General features: G+C 34.8%; 1 protein-coding gene and 1 pseudogene across 1 annotated transcript; both read right to left on the reverse strand.

Annotated features, from left to right (window-relative positions):
* Positions 1-3,530, reverse strand: LOC129304628 (uncharacterized; annotated as a pseudogene).
* A 2,270-nt stretch (positions 3,531-5,800) lies between these two features.
* Positions 5,801-24,113, reverse strand: LOC129304513 (nuclear cap-binding protein subunit 1). Its single transcript, XM_054944199.1, has 19 exons — positions 23,816-24,113; positions 23,668-23,727; positions 22,789-22,845; positions 21,686-21,757; positions 17,828-17,890; positions 17,249-17,425; positions 16,361-16,492; positions 14,334-14,400; positions 11,640-11,839; positions 11,066-11,136; positions 10,843-10,927; positions 9,671-9,739; positions 9,386-9,504; positions 8,618-8,756; positions 7,855-8,352; positions 7,275-7,574; positions 6,964-7,142; positions 6,724-6,835; positions 5,801-6,460 (listed from the first exon to the last, which is right to left on the reverse strand). Exons 1-19 carry the CDS (start codon positions 23,894-23,896, stop codon positions 6,350-6,352), a joined length of 2,592 nt encoding a protein of 863 aa, XP_054800174.1. The 5' UTR covers positions 23,897-24,113; the 3' UTR covers positions 5,801-6,349.
* Between the last annotated feature and the right edge of the window lie 1,263 nt (positions 24,114-25,376).

The following is a 25,376-nucleotide window of genomic DNA, read 5'->3' on the forward strand; positions in this document are numbered from 1 at the left end:
TATGGAAAATATTTACATATCTTTGAAGTACTAGAATACATAGGCGTGTCAGACCCAAAGAAATAGAAATAAATAGAAAGATACATAGATGATACGGCCAGTTAAGATTAAAAAAAATCAAAATAATTGATGCAACAATCTAACTCCAGCAACGTTTCTCCTTCGGAGGCGACTAGGACGGTATATATGGTTACAAGGGCCAATTCATGTGAATTGGTAGATAATATCAACTACGCAGAAATTATCAACCCAGCCAGTGCCAAAATCGAATTTCTGTGAGTACAGCTTAGTGATTAGAAAAGCCTAAGGTGCGCTGTATCATTCACCCTCTTTATCTGCCAACCAGCTCTCAAAGAATGCTGCAATACTGTCACTGAAGAATCCTCTATGCATATCATGTGTGACATAAGCGGGCTGCATCCAAGAAGTCCAGTCAGAAGACACTTAATAGGCACAGAATGACTAAAAACACCTATACAAGAAACAGATGCTGAATGGCTGCTGAAACTCGAACTACGCAGGGAGCTCTGGTGGTTGACTTCACTCCGGAGAAAGTTCATCTTCAATCTCATCTCCAGTGGTTGTCACAACCTGTAGCCTGCTCTTTCCAGATTTTTTCCTTAACGGTGCCAATCTATGATTATTGACCAAATCCAATTGGTTTGGATGGAGAGAAGGTCCATCTTGTTGATCAATTGAGTTACTCAGAATTTGGGAATGGTTGTGCAAATGCCTGGTTCTCATTTTGATGCAAGGAGAAATCTAGTCTCAATTTCTCAGAAAGTCCCAAGACAGTTTCATTTAAGAAGTGAATCATTCGGAATTCCACTTGTCTAAGTGACTCCCCAGATGGGGCAGTAAAATCTGGCTGAAACCTGTCAATGATACTGAGAATTTCAGGTGTGTATATTTCTGAGCAAAGGCAGTCCTCCCAATTCCCTTGACTCATATCTGCAAGTGCGTCTGAGGATTGAATCCGTTCCTCTGAAAAATTAACTTCCTGTCAATTGAAGCTATAGAGGATGAGAATTCAAGCACTAGATTCTGTTATAGAATATGTCCTTTTCTCATAACCATTGTTGCATCTCAGAATTAGAGTTCTAAAAGTTCATAAATTCAGAGTAAAACCATCATATACTATATAAAAGTGTCATGTTGCATGTGTCATTAAACTAGCATGTCAAGTCAAACATACACCCCTTGTTCTTGAATAGAACACCGCTACAAGCAAAATTTCCTTCTCGATTCACTATAAGATTCAAGTGAATTATTTGGTACTTAATTCCTCCTGGGTCAAAATCATTCAATGCATTCAACCACATTTTTCTAGACGAGTTTATTTAGTGCTTAACCTGGAAAACCAAAAACATTTATCTTTTCAAGATTTTAATATTTCCACCTTATACAACCTACTTGTTTTTGTTTTGAGACATTATCCATACTTCTTTGATTAAAAAGACAATTGACTTTTGTGATTTATTCAACAAAGTGATCAATCAACACAAAACAACAGTAAGAGTCAAGAGTAGTAACTTTGGCTAATATTTTCCATACGGGCCCCTGACTTCAAAAAAGCGTTCTGTGATTCTGTCTCTCCTGCTTCATGACTTGCCTAACAGTTCAACCCTACGTTGCGAGTATTCAACGTGACACTGAAAAGTAAACTTAAGGGTTGGCATAATTATCCAAGTATTGAAAGGTAATTGTGAAAATGTCATAGGCATCTACTGCTAGTTTCAGGCTTTCAGCTAATTTTCCCTCATGGACTTGACCAAATGTTTGGCGTCAATCTTTTTAGGCTCAATACACCATTTAAACAAGAATAGAATGGAAAACTGACTTGCACAGAGAGTACCGAACTTCCATTATCATTCCCCCCTCTACAATTATGTCTAATATTCATTAAGTCAGAACCTTCAAGACCTAAAGAATAAAACTATAGTGACAGGAGATTGGAGCTTGAATTTTTGTTATGAAGAAACTATTTGAAGAAATGCAAGTGTAACAGATAAGAGAAGTGAAAACTAACAAGCGTCACAAGAGAGACCCACGAAAGAGGTCCTCAAGCTTAGCACTTGGCAGGTTACCCAACCATCATCAACAGCAACCTTATTATAAAATAAACAAGGTGATATGGTATATTCACATACAGTTATCAATTAGAAGATTCCAATCCTGTTCGCGTTGAAAATGTTTGAAGGAAGAAAAAAATATTAATGAATAAATAACTGGCATGTTCAATGTTCAGGTAGATATGATCATCAGCTAAGATGCTGTCTATATCTATGACCAATTGACCATTCAAGTATGGTGATAAATAATTTTCTGTCCTAAGTATACCCCAAGATATAAATGTAATGTCATTTTCTCGCACTCAAGCTCCAACAAATTGAATCATCTAACAGAGATCAAATGCTTGTCCTAAGCGTTATCTAAAGTCCTTAGAGCTTTATTCTAGACTTCATCATGGTATGGCGACGATTATAATTACCAAACTGAGTATATGCAAAAAGTGAAGTACCTTGCAGACAGAGACAGCAGTTGAGCGTGCCCGATCCAATGGCGACGAATACACGGCATTGAACCGAACACCTTGAGACTTCAAAAACACGGCCATAGCCCTCGCTTGTCGCTTCCCATTCGGCGTTAAAGCCGCTTCGGGGGAACGTCCGCATATCAAATCCGACCTCAAATTCAATTCGCACTCCCCATGGCTGATTAGAAACACCTCCGTCACAGTCCGATCATCGTACAACGCATTCGAAGAGAAGCTCCTCAAGAATAACGGCCCCGGCGGCGGAGCCAGGACATTGTAAGGATCCCACATCTTGGTGGCAGGCCCAAGCCGCGGGGTTCCCAGGGAAGAAGGCTGCGGAGAGAGCGGCGACGCTGATGAATGCAACGGAGCATCTCCGGCTCTTGCTCCAAAACCCTTTTCAACAAATGAGAATCCGATCCGGTCCTACTCCTCTCATCGTTGATGTTTCTTTCATCATCATCTTCTTCGTCTTCCTCGTCGCCCCCTTCGATCACTTGCCCCGATTGATTCGAACCCATTGCCGCTAATCCAATGAACTAACTACTGAAAGACAATATATCCTGTTAAGATTTGGAATGTCAGGCATTGTACAGAAAGAGAGCGCGAAATTTATCTCATTGAGTCCGCAAATCCTGAAGAATCATATTTGAAATCGAAGGTGAACTCAACAAAAGGGAGAAATAAAAGATCCACGGAAAAAAATGTAAAATCTGAAGCAACTCACGGGACGTTATCGGCACAAAGATTGGAGATAACACGGGGACTTGAGAACAGGGAAAAAGTGGGGTTTCACTGCACTATTGACAAAGATTAACAGAGTTCTTTCGTAATGTCTTTTGTGGTGAAATTTCATTAATATGGGTCTTGATCACCAAGCGAAGCAATCAGAATCTGCCTATCTCTACAAGGGCATACATGCTGCGAAGTGCGAATGAATATGAAGATCCCGAAGTTTTAGCGAGCTATTGTTTTGCTATATCTAATTTTAAATTTAAACATCGTACTTAAATTTATTCAACTGATTTTCTACATGGCCGAAAAAGTATAAAAAAAAATGGCATTTTCTTATTCACCAAAATTCGGGCGGTTCACCTTTAGTCCTTTATAAAAACCATTTTTAATCCATCATTTTGTTTATCACTAAGATCTGATCTTATACTTGTTCATGGAACTTCCTATGTAAATTTTGACAAATACAGTTGCTACAGTACCAGTAAAAGAGAAATGGAAAAAAGATTAAAAAATCGAAATATTAGGTTAATGCAATTTATTGAGCGGTAATTGAATGATCAGGATCTTACATACTTTCAATATCAACCTCAACCTTAACATGTCTTCGACAAGCTAGAGGCACCAACCACAACACCTTGATCATACCAAACACCATGAAACTGCTCATATTTGCAGCTTAATCCTTTCAATGGACACTAGAAACCGCTCCTAGTATTGCTGAATATCATCAATGAGAGAATAATTGCTCCATCGCTTTCTTTAATTTCCTCCACAATCCATGTTATTCCGTCCTTCAACTCCCCTGCGTTTGATGAACGAGCAATGAGACGCACCATATCAAGGGCAAACACCCATGGCATGTTCATTATCAAATTCAGGGTGTGTTTGGATTTGTTACTTCCTACTTTTTAAAAGCCTTTTTCAACTTTTCAAATGTCAAATATTGTTTGAGTAATTATAATAGTGAAAATTAACATTGTAAAAGGACTTTGATAACTAACTTGAAAGTAGATTTCAGAATGTGTAATTTGAAAGTTTTTTAAAAATCCTTTCCACCTTATTTATAGGGTTTTGATCTTATTTATAAGATACAGAATATTTATTTTGGTTTTATTTATAGTGCATTTTAATAATTATTATATTCATCTTTACTCTTTTATCTCATTAAATGTTGAGAAAGTTATTAAACGTTAAAATATTTTATTTTTTAAGTATGTATATTTAATAAAGTAAAGTTAAAAAATTGTTAAATACATGTTATTCTATCATAATTTTGTAAACATTTATAATATATTACATTTATATAACAAAAATTATAAATTATTATAAATCAATGTTCTTTTTAATAATTGTATATTTAAAAGCACATTTCACCATCATAATCTAAACAACTTTTAGTGTATTAAACTGATTTTTAAAAAATGTATCCAAATATAAATTTTGTTATAACAACTGACTTGTACTAAATTAATTTTTGTCAAATGAACTTTTACTAAATAGACTTTTCACAAATTAAAAAACCAAACACACACTATATTCATATCATTCTACTGGAAAATTTCAAACATACTTAAATTCTTGGTAAGCATGTAATTATGCTTACCAGCTTCGCCCGGAGTTCTAATGGAACAGTAGAATTGGCTATGCACGGCGCAAGTATTTCGATAACTACATTTTTCCCTACCCCAACGAGGCAGGGATTATTTTTCTTCTTTTTGTAAAGTGTTTGTTGGATTTCCTCTATTTCTTCGTGCCTTCCGACGCATGGGTCCAAGTCTAACTTGCCTTTAACGAACTCAAAAACGCCGATCATCATTACCGTATAAGTTATTGGATAACAAGTCTAGATTTTCTTGGCAAGAAACTATCCATCTTTAGGCATCCATAAATAAAAGTTTTACGCTTGTTCACCTTTTTCGCAACCTGCGTGAGGTCAGTGCATTACATGTTTAGCAGTTCTTTAAGAAGAAAAAGAGACACCCTTCCAATGTATCGATTCGCCTTCTCCAACTATCCAAATTGGGACCACATCTGATAGCATCCAGCAAAACGATACATCATATATGCTGGCAAAATATTGAAATAATATCACATCATGTCACAAATGGTAATTTGCAACTTCTAATCATAAAATAGCCGGAAAAAAAAAATCACCAATTGCCAAATGAACGTGTATTGGCAAAAACAAAAATATTTTTGGCTGAAGTGATTATCTCGGTATTTGCCCTAAAAAAAAATTATATTTGCCCATGTTACTGATGAGATACGACCAATGCCCGCATTAAAAATAAACGAAAACCACACGTTAAAAACATATTGGTCAAATTAAATTTTTATTTTTGTCTTCAGATAAAAGATGCAAAAGCATATCTTGTCCCTTTTTTATTCTTTTTAAATGTAATTACTCATTACGAATACAAGAGAATCTAAATCAAGAAATTAACATGCAAAATAAAACCCTCAGGGAGTGTTATCAACAGAGCTATATAATTTTCAAGTAGATAAAGTAACAGACTAATCATACACAAATTTAAAATAACTTGTTAAACTATTTTTATTTAAAAAACTTGTGCATAACACGTCCACAATTACGTCTAATCTAACTTCAAGATATTTTCACATGGCACATAGAAGGGAGCAACTTAGTCCGTTAGTCGACTCGATATGTGTATTCACTACGCCCATCAATAAGTAGATGGCAAATGCTGTAAGCTCCACAGTAGTCCTCTCTTTTGGGCTTCATGAACCTCCCCATCGTGTAGAATACCTACTAGAGAGTAAAAGATATGCACGTGTTCAAGTGGTACTGGGGACACGAGGGTTAAAACTTTCTAAGCAAAACAGCCATTATAGACAGAAAAAATATTGAGCCGCAATGGTCAAGTCTCATTCACCATTGAACTACACTGATTCTTATCTACCAAGAAATAAGAGTCTTTTGTATTACAACAGAATATGGTCAAGTCCATTTCTATCACTAGAAGGAGGATCCTAAACCATCAGCCTAAATGGATACTTTTTCCTTTTCCTTTTCTGCTAAATAACAGTGAAAGAAAAACGAGGGAAATGAAAAATAGATCAAGCCTCGTTAATTGGTCTTCGAAGACCAGAATACACAGCCGTCTGAAAAAGAGGATGTGTATCTTCTGTCAATACCTCAGCATCCAACTTTTCAATATGGGGCCATATCTGCAAGCATCGTCAGAGAAGACATTGAAAATTCAGCTGACCATCATACAGCAGCGAAATAAGCAAATAAGTAGCATACTAATATGCGTTTAATACGTTTTTCCGGAGAACACAAAAGGCTCAAACATGATCTAGGAAAAGAAAGTCATGCATCATGGCACACCAAGAAACAGACTGACGTGCAGCAGGAAATTGAGACAGCATACTACTGTTCATTAATACAAAAACTCAGTCAGACTCCAGAACTGGAAATAGGGCAATACCTCAGCAGCGTACTGCCTAGAGAAGGCCTTGACATATCCCAAAGTGGTGATACACCACTGCTCTTTTTCACCAACATTATAAGCATTCTTTGTCCTCCCACCATTCGACTGACTGCAGAAAAGATACAAAAAAAGAAAAAGAAAATTGCCGCATTATCATCCAGAGAAAATTGCCGTATTATCATCCAGATATTTCACATAAAGAAAAATTGAGCTATTATTTCACACAGGTGCTGAAACCTGTTTTGATGTGTCTGATTTTCATCGTCCACGTCCATTGCTGATTTCTCTTCAGGGCCAACAGCCATCTCATCAACATGCATAGACTTCAATTCATGAAGTGTTTGGGCTGCAGATGCTTCTGGAAGACGCTCCATTAACACATTCGAAAAGCCTTTGTACAATGAGAGAAACAATGCCTATACATGTGACCAACCAATGTCAGAAATAACAACGAAAAATAGAAAACCAACTGTGAGGTAATCAAGTCAGGATTCTATACATGAATTAGACAAAGCACAAAATAAGTGCTATAATATTTCATTATCTACCTCATTTTCATCAGCTGCCCGTGCAAGAAGAGCTTCCTTAGCTTCTAAAGATTCCTGAAGGGACACCACTTCCTCCTTTGCTTTCTCAGCTCGTGATTTCAATCGGTTCAATCGCACAGGATTTTCCCCGAGAACTGGTTCACCATCTACCAGTGTAAGCTTTGACTCCGCAGCATCTAACTCTGCTTTTGCCTCCTTGGCAGCTTCTACGGCTGGGGCAATACTCTTTTTAAGAGATAATATCTCTTTCCTTAGATCAGAAATACGATTAAATGTCTTGCTTACTGCATTTCTAAGAACCTGTCGGTAGGAAAACAACAGAGGGAGGGGGTCAATAAATAATAGTATGAGGTATATATGATGAAGACCAACTAAAACCAAGATATAAAGAGATATTGTGATCTGTCTACAGCGATAACAATGCCAGCCACAACAAAATCCTAAGTCTCTGGCATTCTAATGTAGAAAAATGACCTATCAAAAGCCAATCACGTTAAATAACAGTTTAAAACCTAAAGAAACAAAATAACTAGGAAAAAACTCGGAGGATCTATCACTTATGTCAAATTATTGAGAATACCTCCCATGGACGATCTGAGGTATGGAATTGCTCAATATTTTCTGGAGAGAAAACCCATCTGACAATGGCTAAATTGGATACAAGTCTATAACCCATCATCCTGTCAATTGCTATAGCAGTCATTTGAGTATTGCTCTTCCAGAGAGAACTCACTTCAGCAATCAACATGACTTGCTTATCCTGATCAGGACAAACTTTTGCAATGACTTGTCCGTATCTCTCTAAGACTGTTATTAAATGAGTGAAGCTCTTAGAACCAATATTTAGAAGAGTTTGTATCGTCACTCTGAGGCTAACTTCTAGACCATTATTGGGGAGCACATTTTCATCAATCCATGCAATTATTTCACGGATAGGCACCCTTCCTTTAACCATGTTGTTGAGTTCTCCAGAAAGCACATGCTCAGAGTTTTCTTTATCATCTTCTGCACCATATTTGAAGTTTGGTCCACCCTTTGGAGGAAGCAACTCTTCTAGACCAGGTGCATTCTCAATGCTCTATGCAAAATACCATGAAAATATACCGTAAATTCCACAATTTCCAACCATAACAAAGAAGAAATTCAATTAACCAGTAAGATAGGAAGAGAGCACATTGTCAACAAAAACGAAGTTGCCATTTTCTTTTCATTTTAGGCAAAACCAGAAAATGGTGCAATCCAACTATAGTGCAGTATAGCAATGCCTCATCCTTCCTGAGGCTATGTGCAAGAAAGATCATCTCTATTCCCTACCAATGTCTATTTCAAGCATAAACTATTACCTGCTTAACTTTGTCCCAATAAGACAACCTAACTTCTCTATCCAAAACTTCCTGAACAAATACACGTTGTGGGGCCCACTTTGGGAGGTCTAGGACGTAAGCCCACTCTTCCCATGGCCATATGAACTGAAAGTTTGATCTGCATAGCCAGAACCGTCAATCAAAATCTAATGTTAATATCAATCCTGCCCATCTTTCTATTTATATATGTAAATTGTTAAACCCATTTGCAAAGGAAAAAAATAAGACTGTAAAGTCAAAAAAACCAGACAGTACTGCACCTCGTCCAATAAGTCCATATTGCACGAAAATTGTTAACACTAATTTGTTAAAAACAAAACATAAGTTTGTTTGTAAAGCCAGGCAGAAAAAACAGTTAGCAAGTAGCAGTCTCCCTGTGACGAGATTGCATCAGTGGTTGATTAAGTGAATGACTAATAATTTTCCAGTGATATATCATCAAACAACCCATACAAATATTTATATGAATTTATATATTAACTTGACAAGTTTACCATAACATGACAATAACAGATTATTTTCCTCAAGACATTTTATCTGATCAACAAGATAGAATCAAATCTTCTACCATTTGCTACAGAGCCCTATAATGTGGACCACAGAAATATATCAAAGCAATTACTCTTCAAATTTTGTATACCTTTTTCAACAAATAAACTCAACGCACACTCATGAAAAAGCCATATTATCTTGAATGTTGCACCCACATGCATGAATACTCAAATAGACTTCAGATTTTAAACTCACAAATGGTGTGAGAACCAAAGAATGAGACGGATCCGACACTCCATATCCAAATCAGCAATCTTCTCAAACAGAGCACGAACTGCTCCTGCTACAACTGCAGGGAAAGCTCCAGGAAGAGCCTTTTGGTGCAGCCATATGATTATAAAGAAATGAAGCAGAGATAAAAGTCAAACATCCATTAAAAAAATGCTAATCAGGGCAACAATAATCACTAAGAATATATGGGCTTGAGAGTGATTGCAACTAAGCAGAGAAGCAAGCATAATTGAGTCAGTTTAACTGTACCTTACATAAGTCAATAATAACCAGTGTGTAATATATGGGCTTGAAAGGGGGCTGGGGTAACATCAGCAACTGCAAGAAAAATACATATACCATTAACAAGTCTGCCAATGTTCTAAGGCATAGTAATTCATTTTGTTGACTATGATTGACTGTTGATTGAGAGTAATTGCATTTGATTAGGATTAATTTTACATAACTAGAGATATTCGATTATGTAACTATTAGCCATTATTATGTTGTATCATGCTGTCACTAAGTCACTATGAATAAGAAATTCATGAGTCACAACTCACTGACCACGTTTCTCCCACTCTGTCTCACTTTTTCTAAACTATCCATACTACAGCTATATTTCAAATTATCAAATCATAAAGCAAACAACTTCACATTTTACTGCATTTGATTATATCACAAACAGTTGCAAGTATTTCAAGTTAAGAAAAATTTATCTGGTAAAAAAAAAAGTGAAGAAAAATTTATAAAAGGGCACACTAATCAGTAAATTAGTACTCTACGAGAGAAATATGAGAGCAAAAATAAAGAAGGCAAGGAACAAGAGATACAGGTGCAGCAACCAGAAATTTTTTTTTTTTTTTTCACTCTAGGCGTAGTCCCAGACGCTAGCCAAAGCCAAAGCCTCAGTCAAAGTAATTAATTGAGAACTAATCTGATCGATAAAATCCTCATGCCAAAGTCAGAGAAAGATCAAGCATAGTTGACCTATACAAAATTGTACGTTTCATAGAGCAATCAAAACCCCTAACCCAATCACCAAGAGGTTGTTTAATAAGACTAAGGTCAACAAACCCAAAATGAAGATCACAATGCAGATACATGGGATTATCTGCCATCTCAATCATCTTTTCTTGGAATATATGACTTCTTATTCTTATATCCTTAAGATAATTTCTAGTTTGCACCCCACTTTGGACACTCGTTGGTCAATGTGTAATCAATAACATTCTCTCCTCCTACTAAAGACATCATCTATCAAGAGACAGGTGGGAATTATTTCATTTAACGATTCCATCAATGCTAGATGTTACTCAAATCATCTTTCTACGTAGTACAATTTGGAAGCTTCGACAGATAATTTTGCAATGCTAAAGCTTTAGAGTAGCCACACCAGAACACATAAGCAGAGGAAAATGTCTTAATTTTCAGCATCATACCTGAGAGAAAATTGTCTCTGCCATAAGGTACTCATATCTGAAGGGCACTGGCAGGCCAGCCATGAAAGAAGCACATTCCTTTCGACTAGCTTTGCATGAATCCAAATATGAGAACAGTTACAATTGTGAAAACAGATAGAAAATGGCGACTGTTGACATAGGTAAAACACGATAGAGCACACACGCAACAAAATTGATTAAATCAAAAACAGCAAGTACAAACCATCCATTGAAGAACAGAAGCACATCTAGGAGATACTCTTCCATAACAAATCGATCTATAGGCTGTAGATCCTGCCACCCATAAGATTTTAGTAAGTTTTTTCATTGAATCCACATAAATAATTTTGGCAAATTAGAAAGTCCATAGAATTAAAACCTCAAGAGCTAGCTTAATTAGTACAGACAAAACGCAACATACATATAAGCTGATATACCTTGTTGACTACACAGAGAGTTGTTAAACAGCATGCCTCAACCGGAGGGCAGAGACAATCCTGTTCTCAAGCCCTTAAAATAATTGTTTACTAGTTTTTCCATTTTATTAGCGTTTTATCTATTATCTTTATCAAGTTAGTTTTTATTTTATTTTATCCTTAAATGGATTTAATTAGATTTAACCTAGATTTTTATCTTAAGTAAGGAGACAGGCTTCTTGCCTCAATTAGTTGTATATAGACGTTGATTACCATGAATAAATATATCGATAGAGAATTTATTTTTACTTTGCCATCTTTCAACACTAGTAACCTGCAGATTCCTGAAGAAAAAAAAAATCCAGTGGAAAGCAAACCAACCTCAGTTTTACTAGGAGGAAATATGTTAAGCCGGCGTATTCTTTGAGGATATTTTAATTCTGCCTCATGCCTTTGTTTACCATAAGCTATGCCAGAAGGGATTGGAGGTGGGTCTGGTATGTTTGGGCAGCTTATCGGTCCCAATTCATGGGACTTCCCGGAAACTAGCTGAGCTTCAAATGAAAGATGAGGCCTTGGAACTAGCAATGGAAACAGTACATGAAATGAAACAGCAAACAAGGCAAGAAAAGTCAAGGTGAGAAAAAGTGATAAACCATTAAGTATAACCAGACGAGAGAATGGAAAATATCGTCACTATGCGTCAAAGGCTTCCACTTAATACTTTTTTCCTGCCTAACATGCTTTCCAACTCACTAGTGCAACTTATGAGAGACACAATTTGATCATATTTGCTTCATATTATCATATTGAGAGTTACATTTAAGAGAAACTGTGAAACAGAAAAAAGAAAGCAAAACTTGAAAATAAGTATACTACTTTGATGGCAGATTGCCAATAAGACAGAAAAACACATCAACAAAATAATGGACATCAAATCAAGAAATTAAATCACTTTGGGGATGATAAAAATCCTTCCTGTGTCCCCAGAAAACAACAGCAAACTCTGCTCCCATTTACTTTTTTACTCATAGTAAAATTAATATCCAGATGGGTAAAACATTCATATACCCCAGCCAAATAGCTCCAGTATCCATTTTCAATCTCCGCATGCCCTCCAAGCATCCCCAGGAGTGAATACGCCAGCAATGGATATTAAGCTCCAGCCATTTCCAATTTAGCCTTCCTAATGTCATTTCTGACTACAGCTTGGCATGGATCATAAAGGTTTCTTCTGTTTCAGGTCGTGTCCAGGATGATCTAATGCATTTCTTGGTCCAGAGAGATGTATGGTTTTTCTTTGGTAGTTTAAATGGTTTAAAATTATGAACCTAGTTATGTGAGATTTTGGTGCATGAGTTAGAATCTTGGTTGAAATAAACACAAAAGAAAGGAATGAAGATTTCAGTACTAGTTTGTGCTATAGAGGGTGTCGTTGTGGGCATACCAAGTACTGGAGATCAGCTTGAAGAATGTTGAACAGGCCACTCTTGGGAAGTAGGTCAAACATTGCTACGAGCAATTTGTCTATAAAGGATGTCATTAGAGAAAGTTTTAGTTGCTAAGACATACTAATCCAGAAGATTGGCTGATAATGTGAGTCATCAAGTTTCGTCTAGGTGATAGGATCCAAGATAGAAAGAAGGAAGGAAGAAAAATCTTCATAAAATCTGAATCTAACTTCATAAATTAGTAAAGGAAAATCTCTATTGAATATGAACATGGATCTTAAACTCATGCAACTAAGGAGGATCTTCCATAATTACAATGAATCTGAAAATTTACTCTGCTTATCCCCACTAGCTAATATATTTTTTATAATATAAAAAAACATTAAATAATAACAAAATCAGAAAAAAAACTTATTAGATCCTAACCAACATTGACTCAATAACATACAAATCCTAATTGAGATATTTATAAATGCAATCTCTTTATTACTTGTAACAAAAATGAAACTGATCCACTAACCTCACCCACAATCCCATGATGGACGCTATCACTAGGTTTTTGGGGTTCTAAGTCAACATATGCCTTTCTTTCAACTTTGATGAGGTCTTGTTTGGGATAATTTGACGTTCGAAAATTTTTCAGCTTGAGTGTTAGCAATGCTTGTAGATAACAACCAGGCCAAAATAAATGTGTTAGCCATTGGTATGTAGGCTTATATTATTGAATTAATCATAGTACTCGACCTAATATACAATCATATGCAGACGCAAAATAACATGCTAGGGACTTCAGTTATTCCATTTATCTATGTCTAAAATTTAGAATTACAATTTTCGGGCTCCAGATCTGCATCCATAGTTGTCCAACCAGGTGAACCAATTCATCAACTGGATTTGAAAGCAAAGTAAGAGAATGTTTGGAATCCGTTTGCATTTCTCAAAAGTAATTTTGCAAGATCCAACAAATTGCTGGATGTTGCAGAAGTCCATCTCAAACAGAGGTCAAACGGAAACAGACTTTGGAGGGGGGAACCAAACATGCTGTAATTCTTGTTCATAAAAAATGCATTCTAGATGAGAAAAATGTCTGGAAAAAACACATTACAACTGGCAATAGGCTTTGAGAAAGTGAATAGCCGATATACTTTCCTAGGGCAAAGATTATTAATATATATGCGGCCCTTTTGTCTACTGGGTGTCCTTAAATCCAACCAACCCCTCCAACAAATTCATGATAACCAAACCCGTTAGAGGTCCTAAAAAAACGTAACCTGTATAAACTCTATTAGAGGGTATCTGAGCATCAACTCCAAATATGTAATCGAGGTTCATGAGCAAGCATCACCATATACATGGAAACCAACTTAAGATGTGAAGAAAAGAATCCAATGGGCAGCAAATTTCGAATTTCATAGCTTGAATAAATCCTATAGATCTTTGAAGAAAATACTTCCAGTTTGATTAGCTAAACCTTATCAACTCATTCTAAACATATCTATAGTGACAATATGGATCCATGAAATAAAGGGAAAAAACTTAGATACAGACTTTGCATGAGAAAAAAAATAATGGTAGTTCAACAGTAAGATAGCATCACTAATGCTATTTTCTTCAAGAAGATTACCACTGTCAACTTTCCATCCATTGCTGGATAAAGATTTGACTCTATCCCATAAATCTTCCAAGAAGTCCTGCATAATTGCTTTGAGAAGATTAGAAATATAAACTATTGTAAAGTCTATGCAACAAATTTTAGGTGGAAGAATTAAGATACTAACACAGATAAAAATAATAATAATTGTGTTTGGGCCTCAACAAAGTCAATAACATTACATGCATCTTTTTCCTAAAAAGAAAACAAGAATTCATTGATATAAAAATTTGAACAATCAAACCCTAAGGCATATTTACACCTAAAAACGGGCCTACCATAGCATTGATTTCAGAAAGTGGGCGCTCACTTTCTAACCGACGCAACACATCTATAGCATTCAGAATATTACACCTCTTCAGACAAGGAGTAGACCCATCATAAAAAATAAGATTCCAAAGAAAGAAGAGTGGCAAGGCATAGAAAAACAGTAAACCAGAAATGAGAATCTATCAAGACTTTTAGACAATAGATGACTCTTAAACAGTATTCAAGAATGGGAATTGCAAGAACAAAAAAATGCAGAAACCAGAAAAATAAAAGGATAACTGATAACAAATGCCGGTTTGGCAACTAATAGTTTCATCAGAAAATCTAAAATCCCACATCAAGGCAAGAGCTAATACAGAATCTATATAGTGCGTGTTCGGATACGTATTTTAATAAATTGAGTTAAAAAATAGATTTTTCCATCAATTACCCAAACACCAATTTATCCAAGAAAACAAAAAATTGATGTTTCCATCAATTACCCAAACACCAATTTATCCAAAAAAAAGGAAAAATTGACTTTTTCCACAAAAATCAATTTTTTTCCATAAGCTACAAGAGTTAGCTTCTGCGCTGGAATTACAAAAGCATGTAGGAAAATTACAAGAAAGGCTCAAGAAAAAAATTATAAGAAAGGCACAAAACTTGATAAAAATAAAACCAAACTCTCTTCTCTTCTATTTTTTTCTAGTAAAATTTGAATTTTGGATTCTCAAAAAAATTACTAGCATAAATTCTTATTAACCATCACCCTCCACTTAGCACTTACTATAAAACTAATTTAAATAAAATATTAATTGATAGAGGAAAATTAATTTAATTCAATTTCAAATTAAGGGTTACTACAAAAATTGTTACAAAGGTCCAAAGAGAGAGAGAGAGATATTTTGCATCATTTGTTACATTGCTACAATTTTTATGTTGCCCAAATTTCTAGACAATGCTTAGCATCTTTGCCAGATATGGCTCATATTCGTAATGTGATTAGCGATTAACTTGTATATTATCATCTTCATTGATTATTGTAAAATTGATGTTTGGTATTTAAATATTAAATCTTTCTCTTTTATTAAATTTATTTGAACTAAAATGTATTGAGTTATTTATTTACATAAATTAAAATTCTTAATCTTAATATAATTTAAATTTTTATAATTAATCAGATATATAATTTAAATAATATATTTTAGTTTTTAAATAAAATTTAATAATATTATATACGAATTTATCAATAATTTAATTTTGAAAAGCTGGTAATGTAAACAGCTAAAATCGATTCTGAATAAATTATCCAAACATCTTCAATTATATTAAAATCAATTTTTAAAAAAATAGTATCCAAACAAATTGCGTTATAACATAATCAATTATGATTAAAATCAACCATGTAATCAATTATTTTCATAATCAATTATACCCAAACGAAATCCAAACGGGCCCATAATCTAACACAGAAAGTCCTTTATTCTGTAATCCCAAAGTAGGCTCATATTTGCTTCCATCTAGCACTAACATATTTCAATTTCTAATCTTTGCCTTCCACTTTAACGGTCAATATTCTACAGGGTTAAGAGTAATAAACTTCAGAACTTGGAAGTTCTGCAATGCCTTGGCTACATTAATAACTGACAGCAGATAAGACTCAAATCATACAAAAATATAAGGGGAATACAGAGATATAATATGCTTAGTAAACAAATTGATCAAGTAATAGCTAAGAACAGGCCAACCTTGTCCCCAAGACTTCTCTCAGTTTCGTTATTACTGTCAAAAAAGGATAAACCAGCGTCAGAATTGTGCCTTCTGATGCTCAAATAAGCTTCTATGCCAAACATTACTCCCTCAATCTCTTCAGGAACTTGCTGCAAATAGATATACAAAAGAAGAGGTAAGAATATCCATAATCTCCACAAGAACTTCTCTACACCATATCCTGAAAGAAAACTCAACAGCTGCAGGAATTAATTAAATTTCAAAATTGGCCTTCCAATACTATCAAAATCGCCAAACCATAGAGCCAAGAAGCAAACAAGGTATAAATTGACTTCAGATCTTGCTAGCTATATAATGGCGAGCTGCAACCAATAGCATAGCAGGGATCATATTGCCAGCAGGTGTTATCACACAACGGGCACTGATGTGTTACTTCTGGAGTTTGCTTAGTAGATAGTTAGTTTACACGTATTGAAAAAATAAATTACAAAATTATTTGTACCAAAATTTACAATCTAACCATTTTTAAGGTAAAAGTTTCATTAGCACTATGTAGTTTTCTTTCCCCTCATGTCCCTAAACAACCAGAGAAAATAGTATTGTCCATGGTTTTCCTTATCCTTGTGCTGTCTTCATCCACGCAGGATGAGGAAAAACATCCCTTGCTATTTTTTTTTTAATTCTTTGACTTCCATTTTTTCTCCATCCTAAACAAGGTGCAATGAGGGAAATAAATTGCTTAAAAATAAGAGAAAAGCATTTCCAAGAATATAAACACGTTAAAATATGTCAAAATAAGGTGATGATATAAAAAGACTTTTTGATCCTGGCTCCTGTAAGTTTTCTGAAGTTTAGGTTGGGGGGGGGGGGGATGATACGTTTTTTGTCAAGAACAGAAATATTACCTCCATAAGTTCTGCTCCACCCCATGGAAGACATGATAAAATGCAAGTTATGTAAAAGTCAGCACATGGTTGCCAGGAGGGATTCCCTTTTTCCTCATCGACTGTTGTGGCAGCTGATGATAACAATGTTTCAAAGACAACTACCAAAGAACTTGGTTGAAGAACCTTACTGCACATCTAAGGAATAAAGGAAGGCACAAATTTTCTTTTAAAAAACACATTAAATCACATGACAACATTTTACAATACAATTGGAGGATTGAAAAATAAAATGGTGAACAAATTATACAACGAAGAGGAATGTGAATAAGCAGGCATTGCATGCGCATTAAAAATGAGGAAATGAAGAGGTTAAATGGGGAAATAAATAAAAGTGTGAAACAGTATACACAAGAAGAACCATGCTCCGCATAGGACAGTTATTTGACGTAGAATAATCAATGAACTGTAATTATAAAATTTGTGAAAAATTAGAGAAATTCCTATCTACCCATATGATCCAAAAATACCAGAAAACAACCATAATGTCATTATAGGTAAACTGCTTTCAATGATAATAAATAATAACAGTACACATACCATGACAGTCATAAGCCGCATTAAAATGCGTACCCTGTTGCAGTTTCCACAATTCAAGGCATCCTAATGAAAAAAGAGAGAGAGAGAAACAATTAAGATATAATGAACTAAAGAGAGTCTGCAAAGGCACTCAAATATCAAACTAAACTTTGAATGACATCTTTCCATCCAAAGGAAAAAAGTCCTCCAAATGGCTTCTCACATCTAACACGCCAATCCCACAGTATGGCAAAGCGTTATACTTAATTCCTTTCAAGATTTTCATAGCAAGCATTATGTGCCAAACTACTTAAATAGAGTTTATTACATAAATAAGAGCCCTACTTGCAACAAAGCCAAAAAGTTAGTGATGAATCACATCATGTATGCATCTATCAAAATTTAAGGAAGCTGCATGTTCACAAGGGCTGAGTAATGTGGCTTAAGCACTCGCTCCAACTATCTGATGTAAATACTCATACAACAACAACAACAACAAGCCTTTATCCCACTAGGTGGAGTCGGCTACATGGATTGCAAGACGCCATTGTGCTCTATCGTTTATCAAGCTTTTAGGAATATTATTAATTAAGAGATCGCGTTCAACAACTTCCAAGAGTGTTCTCTTAGGCCTTCCTCTACCTCTCTTAATCGGACTCAAAGTTATATGTTCCACTCTTCTCACTGGTGCCTCCCTTAGTCTTCTTTGTACATGCCCAAACCATCTCAACCGATTTTCTATCATTTTCTCCTCAATAGGTGCCACCCTCACTTTTTTGCGTATGTGCTCATTTCGAATTTTATCTTTACGTGTATGTCCGCACATCCATCGTAACATTCTCATCTCTGCTACTCCAACTTTATGCTCTTGCTGTCCCGTTAGAGCCCAGCATTCACTACTATATAACATTGCCGGTCTGATAGCAGTGCGATAAAACTTTCCTTTAAGTTTATTAGGCACCTTATGGTCACAAATAACTCCTTTAACTTTTCTCCAATTAAACCACCCAGCTTGAATTCTATATGAAATATCTCCACTGATTTCGCTATCATTTTGAATAATGGCTCCCAAATATCTAAACTTTTCTACTTGGGGTATAATTTGATCTCCCAATTTCACTTCCAAATTATTGTCGAATAGTCCTTTACCAAATTTACAATATAAATATTCCGTCTTACTTCTACTCAGACGAAAACCTTTCGACTCCAATGTCCTCTTCCATAACTCAAGTTTGCAATTAACCTCTTCTCTTGTCTCTGCTATAAGAACTATATCATCCGCGAAGAGCATACATTTCGGGATTTCCTCTTGAATATGTTCCGTCAAAACATTTAAAATCAAGTTGAACAAATAAGGACTCAGAGATGATCCCTAATGTAGTCCAATCTTTATAGGAAAATCCTTTGTTTGACCACTAGGCGTTCTTATACTAGTTTTTACCCCCTCATACATATCTTGTATGGCTTTAATATAAGCAATCCGTACTCCCTTTTTTTCCAACGCCTTCCAAAGCACTTTTATTGGTATACGATTATAAGCTTTTTCCAAATCAATAAAAATCATGTGTAGATCTTTATCTTTACAACGATACTTTTCCATTAATCCCCTTAGTAGATAAATCGCCTCTGTAGTTGATCTACCTGGCATAAAACCAAATTGATTCTCAGAAATACTTGTCTCCAATCTCAACTTGTGCTCAATTACTTTCTCCCACAATTTCATTGTGTGGCTCATGAGTTTAATCCCTCTATAGTTAGTACAATTCTGAATATCTCTTTTGTTTTTATAAATAGGAATTAATGTACTTCTCCTCCACTCATCAGGCATTTTCTTGGACCGTAAAATCACATTAAATAACTTAGTTAACCATCTCACCCCTTCTTCACCTAAACATTTCCATGCTTCGATAGATATACAATCAGGTCCGTTGGCTCTACCATTTGCCATTTTCTTAAGAGCTTCCTTCATCTCTTTATCACGTATTATTCGATAGAATGACAAATTTTGTTCTCCTTCACCAGTTACTAAATCCTCCAAGTTACTAGATGAATCCTCTCCATCATTGAAAAGTTTAGAAAAGTAAGTCTCCCATCTATTTTTAATTTCATCATCTGTAACTAAAATTCTTCCCTCTTCATCCTTAATACACCTTACTTGTTCTAGATCTCTTGATTTTCTTTCCCTACTCTTGGCAATCTTATAAATATTTTGCTCTCCTTCCTTCGTCTCAAGGTTCTTATAAAATTCTTCAAAAGCTTTAGAACGAGCTTCACCCACAGCTCTCTTAGTTTCTTTCTTAGCCATACGGTACCTCTCCTAATTTTCCTCATTGTTACATAAATGTATGGCTTTAAAACAGTTCTTCTTATACTTGATTTTGTCCTGTACACTATTATTCCACCACCAAGACTCCTTATCTCTCGGACCAGAACCTTTCGATTCTCCCAAAACTACTTTTGCAACCTCCCGTATCTTTTTAGCCATATCCTCCCATATGATGTTAGCACTTCCCTGAGATTCCCAAATTCCTTTATCCAAAAGATTTCGCTTGAAAATATCTTGCTTCTCACCTTTTAATTGCCACCACCTAATCCTTGGTGTTACTACTTGTCGACGTTTTTGGATTTTACTCATAATACACACATCAAGGACTAGGACCCTATGTTGTGTCGTTACAGCATCTCCGGGGATCACCTTACAATTTTTACAAAGTCTTCTATCTGTGTTCCTAACCAAAAGAAAATCAATCTGTGACCTTGAGGCTCCACTTTTGTAAGTGATGAGATGCTCATCTCTCTTCTTGAAACAAGTGTTGGCAATCTTAAAATCATACGCCAATGAGAAATCAAGAAGAGTTTATCCTTCATTATTTAGCTCTCCAAAACCAAAACCACCATGCACCCTCGCATACTGACCAGCTTCCCTCCCGACATGCCCATTAAAGTCTCCTCAAATAAAAATCTTTTCATTCTGTGGTATGTATCGAATCAACCCCTCCAGATCCTCCCAAAATAATTCCTTAAGACTGACTTCTGTCCCGACTTGCAGCGCATAAGCGCTAACAATATTAACAGTCTCACGTCCAATTATCATTTTTAAGGAAATGATTCTGTCTCCAATTCTGCTAACTTCTACAACGTTCTTCTTCCACTCCTTATCTATAATGATGCCTACTCCATTGCGTGCACTTACTTTCCCTGTATACCAAAGTTTGAAACCTTGAATATCCTTAGCTTCTTCTCCACGCCATTTTGTTTCTTGCAGGCAAAGGATATTGATTTTCCTTTAAATCATAACCCCTACAACCTCTACAGATTTACAATTTAATGTCCCAACATTCCAAGTACCAAATCTAATTTTGCTCTTATGGACTAACTTCTTTAGCCGCGTGCGTCCAGAATGACGCGGCAGCCCTTGCTTAACATTACATCCGGGCGCCGATGCAGCGGCTCTAACTCACTTATCACTGTACTCGAGCCATGCAGCGCGTTAATTACGGGCAACGACCTAGCATTAACATTATAACGTCTATTGTCCATGTTCATGATAGATTCAACAAAGTTTATGTAAATACTCATACTTTTCAAAAATAAGAAACCATGTATGAGTCTCTACAGTTAAAACACGGAAAAATTTAGTTTTCTGGTTCACAGTCCAGCAAACCCACACAGCAAATAGTCAAATTTCCCTTCTAGTCATCAAGTCAGGAAATTTCTAATCAATAAATGCTAAACTGATTACAGAAAACATGTTCACGCAGAATAAATCATATCCTTTCATTGAGCTGCATGCCAACTAATGTAAAAGGGAAACCATGACTATAATAACAATAGCCCCAAAAAAATCTTGCAGCTCAATCAAGAGACTAAATGGCTTACCTGAAAATCAGTTTGAGTTTTCTCTACTAATTTCCTTACAAAGTCCTCATGTTCTAGGTTAATCAAGCCAATCTGAAAGCAAATGTATAAATAGGAAACCAAAAAAACTTCAAAAATTCAATCAGAAATGAAACCATAAAAAAAAATTTGCAAAAGATAATTGAGATGGTATTTAAGTTTTAGAGAACTATTGAATTATGAATGCAGAATACAGGAACAACAAAAGTGCTTCTGGCTGAAGCATATAGTAGGCACTTATTCAGCACTATATAAATACAAATACAAAAACATTATAAGTAATTTAGACTAAACATAATTAACTCAAACAGTTCCTGGTGATATGCTTCATGTGTAACTTCGCAGCTTTCATGTAGCTCAGCTTTAGCTCTTCTATAGGAACTACTTTTGTGTATGCACTATATATAAATATGGCAACAAGAGCCATATAAGTGATTTGAAAGAGGCTATCGCTTGGCCCATCCTTGAACAGTCACTATTACATGATTTTGTATTCACTAACCATATAAAGACAAGAGGCCTTCTCTTCTCATGCTGCAGCTATGATTGGTGAACAAATGGAAACCTCAGGAGATGGAGAAGAAATTGAAGGATTTCTTAATAATAATAATAATTATCATGAAGTTGCATTTGATGAAGACAAGGAATTGGTCAGCACATAGTAGGACACTGACAAGATTATCTTTTTATGATTCAACTACTTGATCTTGTGATCCATGGATAGTTATAAGGCTTTCTTCATCAATGCCAGTTAGATTTTATATATATCTTGGTCATCATTAACAACAACAACAATAACAAACCTTATCACATTAGATAAGGTTAGCTACATTGATCACACTACACTAAAATGCTCTATCAACAACCCACTCTGTAGATATACAATTAGCTGAAAGGTTCAATTCAATAACTTTTTTTAGTGTTCTTGATCTTCCTCTACCTCTCTTCAACGGACTCGGCACCATTTGTTCAACCCTCATCACCAATGCCACATTCGGCCTTCTTCGCATAAAGTTGCAACATAGTAAAAACAACTCATGAGAGGCACTAGCAATTTAAGAGAGAGAAAGGCAGACAATCCATACCACTGTTCCATATAAAGAGATCTTGTGAGGCAGTTGCTCAGCACAATCAAGAAGGAACTGCATGGATACAGTAAAGTAAATGCCTAATGATACTGATTACGTTCATACAGTAGACACTCAAGTTTCAAGTCTATATCATCCAAGATATTCAAATATTGGAAGAAAAATATCATGTAGCAATTAAAAAGGGCCATATCTCATTTCTTACGTTATTGTTCTAATCAAGTTATCACATTTAAGAGACAAGGAGCGAAAAAGATATTCTTAATCTAATAGAAGAAATTGAGCCAGCAGAACAAATCGCAAACACATAAATGGAAACCAATGCATTGCTATTTACAGTTTAAAACACAAGTCACGAAATTTTCCCAATTTTCAAAGCAAGCACAGTGCAAAGCAATGATAAATATACGTTTGTATATTGAAGGTGTGTTTCTTTGTCAACAACAGTACTGGAAGTCACAGTAATGTAATGAGAGAAATGTTATGCCTCCTGTATTATTTTTTGGTCTAATCGGTATTCAGGGTTCTTAATTCAGAATTTGGGGTAATTTAGAGTTCAATTATCGATATCAATTATTTACTGTTCAAACGACAGTCAATTGGTTTGGGCTAGGATAGGGGTATCTTATCCCACGGTAAAGCTTGTTAGCTTTTTCCTAATAGTATACTATGTGAACACACGATTACTTTCAATTTCCAAGAATTATATCCCTCTAAGATCTCAGCAGTGCCCATAAGTAACCTTCTCAGTAATTGATCGAAGAAGAAGGAAAGGAAAACTCCAAACTTCTCAGCTAACAATTCATTTACCCACTATGTAGGCATTTAAAACACAAATTTGAAGTTAAGAAAGTAAACAAACTGAGTGCACTTTACTTGCAAGACATCACTTTCAGAGTGCTCTAGCTCACGTCGAAGGGTGCCAAAACATGTTTCCTGGATATCAAAATAAAAAGGCAAGTATCGCCTCAGAAGCAGAAACATAAGCGGAATAGCCAGAGAAAGACGATGTAGTGTTACGGACAATGTGGTCTTTGAATTCGGAGGTCCCATATTCGGGGCACTTGTCGCCGATTCGTAGAAGAAGACTTTTCCAACTGCTCATGGTCTTCTAGTTGGCGAGAGTGCTGGAGTTGTTGAGCCAGAGGCGATGTGAGGGACAACAGAGAACAGAAATCCGATTGCAACGAGGCGAAATTACTTCTTAGAAGATAAGAGGGTTTTGGTGGGTTTTAATCTCCAACGTTCAACAGCGACTGAAATTGATTCGAAGTTTCGAACCCTAACTCGCCGTCCAGGCTAGGGCAACTCTTTTTCTTCCGTTTTTTTTTTTTTTAAACTCTTTTGGTAAAATCAATCGCCCTTTTAGCATGTATGTTGGAAATGGAGACATAAAAATAAAAATAAAATTATAATTTATATTTTTTTTGGTATGTATGAAAATTTTTTTTATTGAAATGAAATTTATCAAAATAGATTAAATTAAGTTTCATAATGAGGCTTATAGAAATAAGATGGGTTTCATGGAAGTAAATTCTTTTAGATAAAAATAACCTCAATTATAAAATTATTTGACAAATTTTTCTTCATCAATCTTGAAGTAAATCAAAAATTTTAATAAATTAATTATATAAATGCATATATTAAATAAAAATATATATCTTAATTAAAAAAATTGGCAGGGATATTTTAAAAATTAATTATATAAATACATATATTAAATAAAAAAGTATATCATAATTTAAAAAAATAGATAGGAGTATTTTAGTAAATTAATTATATAAGTGCATATATTAAATAAAAAAAATATCATAATTAAAAAATTGACAGAGATATTTTAATAAATTAATTATGTAAGTGCACATATTAAATAAAAAAGTATATCATAATTCAAAAAATAGATAGGAATATTTTAGTAAATTAATTATATAAATATATATTAAATAAAAATATATCATAATTTTAAAAATAGATAGAGGTATTTTAGTAAATTGATTATATAAATGTATATATTAAATAAAAAGTATATCATAATTAAAAAAAATTGATAAGGGTATTTTAGTATATTAATTATATAGATCTATATATTAAATAAAAAATATATCATAATTTTATGTACATACTAAATATATTTTTAAAATGAATCATTTTCATCTTCATTTTTATTTTCACATTTATTTTTATTTTTATCAAAAATATTTTCAAATGACAAACGAGGCATATCTTTTTTTTGTTGCAAGAAAGGGAGATATTATTTTTTGACATACCAAGTGAACTTTTGGGTCCAGCTCACTGGGCTCAAAACAGAAAAGGGTCGGAAGCTATACTGGGCCTTTGGACCATACAATCCCTCAGTATTCCTTCTAAAGAAATATGGAGTTGAAATTCTCAAAACGTAAAATTTGCACATTTAAATTTAAATTAAGATAATGGCGTATAATTGAGGTTAACATTGATGAATTCTTTCAATATAACTTTATCTTAATTTTTATCAGAAATATATTTTATATATTGATTTTTATTAGCATATAAATTTTAACGATTTGGGGTGAAATCAGTGGTAAAGAGGGCAATCAAAAGCCTAC

This window comes from Prosopis cineraria, unplaced genomic scaffold, assembly GCF_029017545.1.
Source record: "Prosopis cineraria cultivar Desert tree isolate PC_DT_omini unplaced genomic scaffold, ASM2901754v1 PC3, whole genome shotgun sequence".
Lineage (NCBI taxonomy): Eukaryota > Viridiplantae > Streptophyta > Magnoliopsida > Fabales > Fabaceae > Prosopis > Prosopis cineraria.

Coding starts and splice junctions, on each gene's coding strand:
- LOC129304513 (XM_054944199.1), bottom strand. CDS start 23,896: ATGAGCAGTTGGAAAAGTCTTCTTCTACGAATCGGCGACAAGTGCCCC. Junction 8,757..9,385: donor CTTTGGTTCTCACACCATTT/GTGAGTTTAAAA, acceptor CTGGCTATGCAG/ATCAAACTTTCAGTTCATAT. Junction 7,575..7,854: donor CCTCAGATCGTCCATGGGAG/GTATTCTCAATA, acceptor TCCTACCGACAG/GTTCTTAGAAATGCAGTAAG.